Source organism: Stylophora pistillata, chromosome 12, assembly GCF_964205215.1.
Source record: "Stylophora pistillata chromosome 12, jaStyPist1.2, whole genome shotgun sequence".
Lineage (NCBI taxonomy): Eukaryota > Metazoa > Cnidaria > Anthozoa > Scleractinia > Pocilloporidae > Stylophora > Stylophora pistillata.
The window spans coordinates 8,355,001-8,365,538 of record NC_142530.1 but is presented as its reverse complement, the minus strand read 5'-3'; the positions used below and the strand labels follow the sequence as shown (position 1 = coordinate 8,365,538).

Below are 10,538 nucleotides of genomic sequence, written 5' to 3'. Positions count from 1 at the left end.
TAACCGTTTATTTGGACGTGCGCGGACTAAAAGAAGTAGAAGTTTGTTTTAATCGTGTAAAAACTTTAAAAGCAAACTTATTAACGTTAAAACTGAAGACCACTGTGAAAATCAAATGGAATTTGCAATTTTAGAGGATGAACCCATAACATCTAGTATGCAACACTTATTATTGGTGAGGAAGGGAAAGGGGAACAGGGGGTCTGACTTCCAATAACACTTTCACCCGCCTCTAGTACTTTTGTGGCTCTTCACCTCCTACTCCCGCCCTGAGAATAAAATTTATGTTTTCTTGCGTACAAATGGAAGTAAAAAAGACGACGGTAAAGACATCTGCTTCGATAAACAGTATTAATTGAATAGACAAGGATAATAATCTGCCAGCATGAAATTAAGTGAATATTAACCATGAATTTACGACGATTTTCATGGAGATATGGGCTATGAAAAACAATAGGATTTGTATCTGCTTTCATATCAAGCACTGACGCACTTCCATGTAGATGTTGTTTGTCCAATATTAGCTCTATATGAATTACCTATCGTTAATTGGTGTATTGGTGTACCGTCAACTATATCACTCAGGATATAGATAATCTATGAGTCTAAACTATTTTAAATCTTTTATAATACTTTCGTAACTAACTTCCGTTGCTCAATTGATAGTCATCGTTGAAACCAGTATCGATAGCCCCGGAAGACAAACAGAGAAAGCGGCATACAATTCCTTTTCGGTTTATCAAAATACAACGACTTAATAAGTGTTTTGTATGAAAGTAACACTGGGATCATTACCGTAAACCAGCAAGATTCTGTCTAAGTACACTTTCACGATGGTTTCGTGCAGAAAAAACAAAAAAAAAAACAAAAAAAAAAAAACATGTGAATACCTTTATACTTTAACTATCAAGGAATAGCATAATGGTCCGAAGTTTGTCTCTCAATCATATCAAGACGAACATAGGAATTTAGGCATCTCCTTTAGTTTCTTTTTTTCCGTTTCTTCATTAACGTTTATTGCCTTACCGTCAAATCGAAGCTTCGCCAATAACCATTGTCCTTCAGAAACTCAAAAGCAGATAAGTAGCATTGACAACATCCGTAAAAAAATTGGAAAGGAAAAAGAAATTAGCTTGAACTGAATAATGGTCAATGTGTATTTATACCTTCAAATTTTCGTGCTTATTTTTATTTTTTTCGATCCTTTTTACGGATGTCCCGGTTCCGAAGAATTTCCAGTCCTAATTTTAATTTTGAAGTGCCACTCACATTATGTACTACCTAATTTTCTCGCATAACTTAGAGACAAATATCTTTGCACGCACATGTACCGCCCCAAGTATTTTATCCTGACTTAAGAGAACTGAAGACTTTCTTTCTTGTCCAAGGGGAAGATCAGTTATTTCAAAAGAAGTATCTAGGGGCCTGTTGTATCTACATTTCATCACCTTCACATACAGGGTAAAAGAGAGTAAGTATAGGTTTCGACTTTTTCAAGTGGGCAATAGAAAGTGACAAAGGTTTTAGCCGAAGGTCATTACATTTTTGTTAATAGGAAATTCCTAGCAAAGGCTTATTGATGATGATATTCGAATTTCATGACAGGGTTATAATGAAAGATAATATTTCAATTTTCTACTTTTGAAAAAAATGTCGTGGAAAGTGCTGTGTATTTGAAGCTTCTTAAAAAGAGCGTGCATTAGACTTGAGATTTAGTACTTAGTGTTATTTGGCAGGAAATGTGTGAGGAATTCCTTTTAAGGAATTTTTTAAACTCATTTTGTCTAGATTCCCTAGAATGTAACACAAGAGAAACACTGTCGAGCAACGAAATTTGATATTTCTGTGTTTCTGTCGTAAAAAGAAAAATCGATAATGATTTAATAAAGGGGAAATAAAACTGCAAGTTTTTAGGGTCATTAGGTAACGATGTTTTGCATCTAACATCGAGCTACTCTTAACATAGCTGAATTAGAACGTATCCACGTCATATTTTTCTCAAAAAAGTTCTAGTGGATTAGTTTTCACCTGAACTTCTTTAGCTCTTTCATATTCAGGACAAAAAAGCTACTAGTACACGTTGAGCTGCGATTTAATGCTTTTCGTTAGCCAAGAAAAATTGCTTGTTCACATAATGGTAAATTAAAGGTGATTGCTAGAATATATAAAAAACAAAATGAGGGAAACAATGTAAAACATTCGCAATATAAGAAGCTTTAAAAAAAAATACCAACTGTGACAAATTCCGGGTAGTTATAAATACCAAACCTTGAGAGACCACATCACGATCATGTTTTTATCGGGAAGCTAATGAGTTTACAAGTAGTACTTGTAAATACTCTCAAGTCATAATATCATTACTACTATATTTACAACTGATATTCATTATATTTTCGTGTTTTTGGACCAAAAAGGTCTGTCAACGCTCCATTTATAGGGTATGAATAGGCCCTTTGCAGCTAGAGGTCACGTGCTTGAATACTGCATAACAACACAAAACTGGAGAGCAAGCGCTCCAGTGAACAAACTCTCGTAAGAGCTCAAGGATATCTGGCTTTAGACATAGTTTTCTGTTCATTACGCTCAATCCTTTTGCAATATCTACAAAAACTGTAAGATATTCAATAAATCTCTCGTCTGGACTCGATTTTTGGATGGAAAGAACGATATTTTTCTCGAAATCGTAAAAGACTGTCACTAACAACCCGCTCGACGGCTAAAAAACATGTCGGCTTCGCAAGATATGTACTTAAAAAAATATACTTTTTTCAGTTTTTTTTTTTTTGTTATTGGACTTCTAAAGTCTATGAAAATAAAATATTAGATCGAAAATAGCAATCAAGGGGAATTTTACGGCATTTTACGCCCGATTTCTTACGATATTATGAATGTAATAATGCGTCTTACATTGAGACTAAACGCAATGCTAAATTTCTCTGTAGATTTCGAAACTACCGACGAGCCATCAGACCCGAAGAAGAAATTTTTTGTACCATTGTTGTGTTCCCTTGAGTAACAGGGATTCTAGATATCATCCCGAATTAAAGTTACGCCACTTACCAGGCCGGGCAAAGGATGACCAATTGCGCATGGCTAGGTTGTAGTCCAGAAAGAAAAGTTTATGATCTTGATGCAGTAAATAATGGTGAGAATCATATGGCTAATTAGAAATAAAAGTTGTCAAAGAAGGTGAATCTTCATTTGACAATGTCAGACATCTAACTAAGGACCAGAACACTAACCAGTACAAACTGAAGACAACAGACATTCATTACTACCAGACTCAGTGCCAGCTTGGACTCACAGGATTGGAATGGTGTGATTTTTTTTAGTTACATTGATGAAAATTTGTTTTTTTGCTCTAGAATTAATTTTGATCCAGTGTTCCTCCAGGAGGCAAAGGACAAAGTGGATAGTTTTTTCTTCAATTACTTTTTACATTAAGACTGTGTTCACAATGTATGGCAGAGGGAATAGGGCAGCTTAATTAAATTTTAATTGACAACAAATTAGCTGACCATCATTAATCATCTTCAAAGATTAAAACCCCTACACCAAGAAAGACTAAAAACTTTGCAACTCCCAATTTTAATATGAAAATGTTATTGTTTCCCTATGGATTTTTTCTACATATATTTGATCGCACTGATTTTTACTGCACCCTTCCATCATACATGATGAATATTGACTTCTCAAACAAAACACAGTTTGCTCTGTAATTTATACTTCCCAGATATTCCAATTTATTATATCCATTTTGAAATCACCATGAGATCCTATAATTTGATTGGTTCAAATTGTACGATTCGAGCACAAATTCCACTATTTTCTGTCTGAATCGCATCTTTCTGTTAGCAAAACAAAATTCAACACTACATTTAGACGACCAATCACATTGCAGGATTGTATACAGTTTGCCAATCAGATTAGAGCAAATAATGTACACAAAATGAAATATTTTTCAAATTTTATTTTCTATGTTTGACATTGCTACTACTCTCTAAAGTGAACAAAGTGGAGCTTCATCTACATAAATCCAGAAAATGTTCAGTGTCGTACAATTTCGGTCTGATATCAAACTTTTGATTTCATAGCACACTCCTACTATGCCCTCATGTGATTTTGTTCACTTGTGTTTGATATCAGGTAACGTTGCATTCCACTCAGTTCAATGACCATTATTTTTTGTTTAGGTAAAGTATAAACATTCCCAATAAAATATAAATAACACAATAACTTCACTATGACTCATTGTTACTATTAGATAATATTAGTGGGCCCTGGAAATTTGTAAGGAGGCAGGCTATAGTCTATGACTGATTGACTAAACCCAATGTAGACAATGGCACATCAGAATAAAAACAAAGTGGTATCCTTTGACCCTCCTTATTGCTCTTTCAACATGTATTCTCAAACTTGCTATTCTCTTTGTTTTCTGAACATCCTGGGCAGAGAATTGTTCCAGACTTTCTAGAAACAGAGGGATATTTAGCTCCACCCCCTTATCCGTCAGCAAATCTTCAATGTCAAACCCTTTGTCGGCCATGATGACCGAGTCCCCAGGCTCTAACAAATCTAGAATTCCACTACACCTTGTGATATTCTCGTTTGATAAAATCTTTTTCTATATATACGTTTCAAATGGTCCTCTGAGAGTAAGGCTTTTACCATTAAAAGAAAAAAAGGAAAAGATCACTGACAAAAATAGTCTGGGTACTTTGAAACCATGGGTAGAAGAGTTGTCGTATGTTCGTGGATATTTTTGCGCTTACATCTCATATCTTATACCGCCTTAAAAACTCGATTGGAAGATTGCAGCCGCTGTTTCGTTATACATTTAGATTAAAAGATGGATTTTAAATTTAGTCATTGAAACTACATACATTGAGGTTCATGAAAAAAAAAGCCTGGAAAAACGGGAAAAAAGTATGATTACGTATACAATACATAGATAGAAAAAAATTACCAGCTTCTGAATTTATTTTGACAGTGATGACGATGAGGTAGTCGGTGCTAATGCTTTTTCTGATGATACCATTTGTGACGATGATGCTGAAGATAATTTTTGTACCGATGATAATAATCATAACACTGCGGCTGATGATGCTATTGACGACGATGGCTTAAGTGACAACGTTGAAGCTGGTGAAACTAATGACGACGAGGTAGTCGGTGCTAATGCTGTTCATGATAATACTATTTGTGACGATGGTACTGAAGATAATTTTTGTTCCGATGATAATAATCATAACTCTGCGGCTGATGATGCTATTGACGACTATGGTTTAAGCGACAGCGTTGAAGCTGGTGAAACTAATGACGACGAGTTAGTCGGTGCTAATGCCGTTTCTGATGATACTATTTGTCGAAACTAGAAATGTTTTTTATTCCTATATCAAAAAATAACGTGTTTCTTTCAGATCAAAATGGACTTCAGGAACTTTCGCAGGCTTTAATTAATGTACTAGCCTTTTAGCGGCTAAACTGGATGCTAGGTTTATTGTATTTATTGAAGGAAAGAGTCGCAACAGGGAACGTAGAAAGATGAGACCCTCCCCTCCCTCCCTTTCACTGTGCACAAGATCTTTATAAATCTGATATGATAAAAGAAACACTAGAAATAAAATGGAGTTTTGATACCCAGAAGCCCTATAGAGAGAGTCCTTAAGTGTATAGCGTAGGATACCTGTATAGAGGAAATGACTCAATTTAAGTGCAAAAATATGGATTTCCCATTAGTAAGCTTTCTTATTTGATAGCCCTACTATATTTATATGTGCAAATGATAAAATGGAAGAGAGTATATCATACCTGGTGTCTGTGTAACCATTCATGCATAACTAATAAATTGAGGAACGGTTGGTGTGGAATTTGACTTGTTGCTAGTTAGGGAGTATGCCAAAAAAGCTGTTGACCTGATATAAAATCCTTCGGATCCCGTGAGAAAAGCGGGATCAATTTGTATCGAAATGCGACGCAAGATAGGATAATCAAACCCAGAAACCCAGACCACAAATGTGGGAGATGAACACACTCGCAAAAGTGCAATCCCTCCTTAAATCAACTTTATAGAAGTTACCTGGAAACAGTTCCTACCTACCTTATGATTATCAACTGTTTAATTTTCATCCACGATGGTTATAACGACGTCTAAACCATGGGTGTACTGCCCGAGGGACTAGACATGGGAGTCTACATCTGAACCGCGATAATGAATCCGATGATTTCTTCAATACGTTGAAAAAATATTATTCCCCCGACATCTTCAGCGTCTTCTTCATCATCGTTGTAAGCTTCTCGTTCGTTTTCATCGAGGCCATCATCTTTAACATTCCAATCTAAGTAACTTAAAATGAGGAAACTATTGCAAGCTTTTCCGATTTTCAACTTTTAGCCGGTGTGTCATTTTTTCTCTGTGACGAGGCCAAGTGCACTCATCGTTAGGTCTAGATAGAACGGCAGTGATTTGTGTATGGCGTCAGCCGCAAAAGTCCAATATTACAAATGGCTGTATTTATTGAACTTAGCTAGAGTGTAAAGCATATTACAGGTAAACCGAAGCCCAATTAATTGCATGAAAGCCAAAGTGTCTAGATATTTAAACTTTTCTTTCGTGTTTGATTTTTTTGTACTTAGTTGCTACAATCAGTGTAAGATTCTTTACGCCAACCAAGCCGTAATTAAAGCTGAACATAAATATGGGCGTCCAACCTAAGCAAATTTCTATCACCCCTATTTAAGGCAAATACGACCGCGCTGAAAGAGCCATACGAAACTTAATGCGACTTGGAGATTGAACAGGTGATCCCGTACTTATTATCTGAAAGTATCTTCGAACTCCGATTCTGAGTTTGTTGTAGATTCTTTTAACACTGGTGAATCTCCTTCATGTTCATGGTTGGTAAAAGATACACAAAAGCTGGTGGCAAAACCGATCCAAACACGGCGATAAGGAGAGATCTGTTCATAACGAAGTATTCTTAAGCTCTGGCTTGATAACAAAGGTAAAGGTGCATTTTATGTCTTTAGAGCATATATTATATCCTGGGTATCTGATGACTTGGAGTGCATGAGAAGGATGGTTTTTTTTCCTCCTAAACACCGCCTTACCTCATCCGAACACCTCTTGCTAGTTTAGACCAAGAGACAATGCGCTTATCCCTTTCGCTTTTTCATGATATTTTTGAGGAATCAGCTTCGATCATTTGATACCCCCTTGAAGGATTTCCCAATATATTTTGAGGCATGCCAGAACATTTGACTAGGAATAATAATTTTGATGCATCATAAATGGCTTCTGGAAATGTTTATTAAAGATAGCCGTCAGATTTCATTATATCTAAGTAACATTTTAATCGAGTCTCACGTGATACACACTTGTGCAATCCTATTCTAGCCTTTTTTTCGATGCCACTATAACCTTAATTAAGAGAGCTTTTTAAAGTCGTTCCGTCCGTAAATACGAAATTACGGATATACGAAATTAATCGTCTGGCTGCGATGTACATAAAATGTCTATCTTTCATATTTAAACGAAATAAATGATTGATGAGCTTTGCTACGGTTTCATAAGCTATAAGACTTATCGAGCTATGAACTGCTCTATTGACTCGAACTGAATCCTCTAACTCAATTCAAGTGAGACTGCTGATTCATTAAATTACTCTTAATAAACGACAACAACTTTCAGCGCTCCACGATTAACCCAATTTCTGAATTAACGAATGGTCCACTGACCGAGCAGAAAGACGAATTGAAACTAATCAATTGCGACTGAGGATGAATTATCGTCGCTTAAGTAGTACGACATAACAATCAGCTATCACCCGCTGCCTACTGAATCTATTTACTTATATGTATTCCTATTTCAACTCATATTTTCTGAAAGGGTGCAATTTAATCGCCCACACTGAATCACCGTCACATGGATGGATCTTTGCATTCTTTTTGGCTGAGTTTTTTTTTTTCGGAGATGGGGAAACAACGTTCATTCTCCCTCTCAAATGAGCTCTGATCTGACCAGCTCGCTTCGTGATCCTTTTTCCTCTTAGTCGCTCCATAATCTGCAAATAGGCAAATAAACATAACGTGACATGTGTCAGTTTCTCTCTTTAAAATTGTTATCCAACTTCCAACTGCGTAAAATTCATGATTTGTTATTATAATTATTTTTATTATGATGATGATAATGATGATGATGATCATCATCATTATTATCATAATTATTATTATTATTATTATTATTATTATTTTAAATTATTGCTCTTACCTGACTATTTCGCACACAGTGCAGGGTAAAAATCAGGAAACCCTGTAATAAAAGTTCAATTACGGATAACAAGTAATGTATGAATAAAGATAGGTATAGAGATCTTTGCTGAATGAAGCTTTAATTAACTCAAATGATCTTAACATGACAGACTGTCCTGCGTATTAGAACAGTGAACTAGAAGAAAAAGATATGGCGAATTTTTCTTTCATGGATTGACGAACCGAAGGAATGACTCATTAGCTGAAGGGCTAACTGGCTATCAAATTGACCTAATGACTGAATGATTGATTAATTGTTGGAGAGAACCATGGACTGACTAATTGTTTGACAGTCTTATATCTTGATAGACTGAGGAGAAATGGATTTATTGATTTTTGTCTTATTTTAGGCCTCTCATTTGTTTAGTTGAGAAGTCACCCGAATTTTATCGAGGAAATGCACAACAAACCTGCGTAGAGTTGAGAATGGTGAAAATGTAGGTAAAAGTCTTGTGTAGTGGCGATAGAATACCAAACGACCAAGTGATACCCAGAAGGGGAATCATCACCACGCATGTTCTGATGCCAAGTCTAAAGGACGAAAAATGATAGTAATTTCCAGATGACAGGTAACTTTGCCTCTTACTGAAAATCAAATTGATAACCTGTTATGTCAACTGGAATTGGTACAACATGCAGGGGGGTGGAGGGGGGGGGGTGACCGCATCTAACATGGAGGATTTTTGCGCGAGATTTTTCACCTTTTCTACTATAAATCTTGGCTTGTCATGGGAACAGTTGCCATCGAGCTGGACACGAAAATAGAAAATGTTAGTTTCAAGTGGACACTTTAAGACGGCTTAGATACACTGAGCCGCTGACCTCATGGACTGTTATTCCTTTTTTCTTTGTTGTTGAGTTGGAGTAGAAAAGCACATGGCACGTTTGTATTTTGTTTTTCCCTAGTTTATTTACTTTCTCCGTTATCTGGGTACGGAAAACTTTGAATCGTTCTTTTGGTCGTTGAACAAATTGTTAGTTAATTATTTGTTGGTTTGAATGAAACAACGATACGATTAAACGCATGTCATGAGTTTGATTGTCCTTGATAACGGACTAGAGACATTGGGTCTCTACAGAAAATAGGAATCAGAAAGTAGATAATTGGATTACCATAATTCCCTTTTCAACCTAGAACCCTTAGCCCACGCCCCACTTGTCATTTTCTAGGGTAAACTACTAGCTACTGAAGTGGACAATTGTTTAGATAAAATCCTTTCCATATATTTTAATAAAAAAACGAGGGGGCAGAATCTTATCCACCACTCCCTGCCCCATCCTTTACCCCTCTCCCTTCACCCCTTCCCCCTTCACCCCTCTCCCCCCTTCACCCCTCCCCCTCCCTCACAAACAATGCTCATCACTATTACTCAGATTGCAAGAGAATGAATCAAAGAAAGTGATTTTCTCTCTTCGTGATTTTAACTCAATTGTACCGGACTCGCTGAATCTTGGTGGTTCCTGTTTGTGGCAATGTGGTCAACTCCCGTATTACACGTGCGAGTATAAAACTGCTGAACTAAAAAAAAAAACAAAAAAATAAAGAAGATGAGAACCGTAATGGAGCAATGTGCATGTGTTATAGGTCAAGCATCTTATTGAACGGTTACAATTTGATATTTAATTAAAAAATTTGATTGTAAACTTACCACGGCAGTTGCTGTCAGAAATGCCACAAATATCCACATCAAGTCATTAGTTGACGACAACCAACAACTAAAGAAGACGGAAAGTGGAAAGAAAAAACTAAAGGAGCCAGAAATAAAGCTAACATCAAATCTTAAAAGCAAGTCAAATCAAAATAAAATCACAATTGAAAATGAAAAAAATAAATAAATGGCGGCAAAACAAACTTAAAAGAAAATGGAAAGACAAAGAAATGTTTAAAGGAATGTGAACAAGTAGTTTGCTATACTGCCTATAAAAGGGAAATGTATTTAAACAGATATATTTGAAGACTGAAAAGGAGTGAAGGAGAAAGGATGAAAGAAGAAATGAGGTACTTAAGAAATATAAGAAAAAGGGCAGGTGTGGGCAAGACGGAAAATAGATAACTGAGGGAAATAAAAACTAAAGTAAACCCAAATCAAAGAAAAAGCAAAACACGTAGAGAGAGCAAAAGGGGAGGAATCAATGAGCGTAAAGTGTGTTTCTTACTATTTATCGCTAGTATAGCTTTGAATCCCTCCTTTTCCGATTGCGACGCCGAGAGGAATGCCGACAAAGAT

At 36.1% G+C, this 10,538-nt stretch overlaps 1 protein-coding gene across 1 annotated transcript in view; it reads right to left on the bottom strand.

Annotated features, from left to right (window-relative positions):
- Positions 1 to 7,289: 7,289 nt before the first annotated feature.
- LOC111340422 (uncharacterized) overlaps positions 7,290 to 10,538 on the bottom strand; it is a 22,097-nt gene continuing 18,848 nt past the window's right edge. Inside the window, exons 15-20 of the mRNA XM_088741042.1 lie at positions 10,468 to 10,538; positions 9,960 to 10,026; positions 9,747 to 9,829; positions 8,721 to 8,841; positions 8,270 to 8,311; positions 7,290 to 8,063 (exon numbers count right to left, since the gene is read on the bottom strand). The exon at positions 10,468 to 10,538 is cut by the window's right edge and continues 11 nt beyond it. Of these exons, the coding sequence (XP_088597168.1) occupies positions 7,863 to 8,063; positions 8,270 to 8,311; positions 8,721 to 8,841; positions 9,747 to 9,829; positions 9,960 to 10,026; positions 10,468 to 10,538 (585 nt within the window). The 3' untranslated portion in view covers positions 7,290 to 7,862. The remainder of the gene's footprint in view (positions 8,064 to 8,269; positions 8,312 to 8,720; positions 8,842 to 9,746; positions 9,830 to 9,959; positions 10,027 to 10,467) is intronic.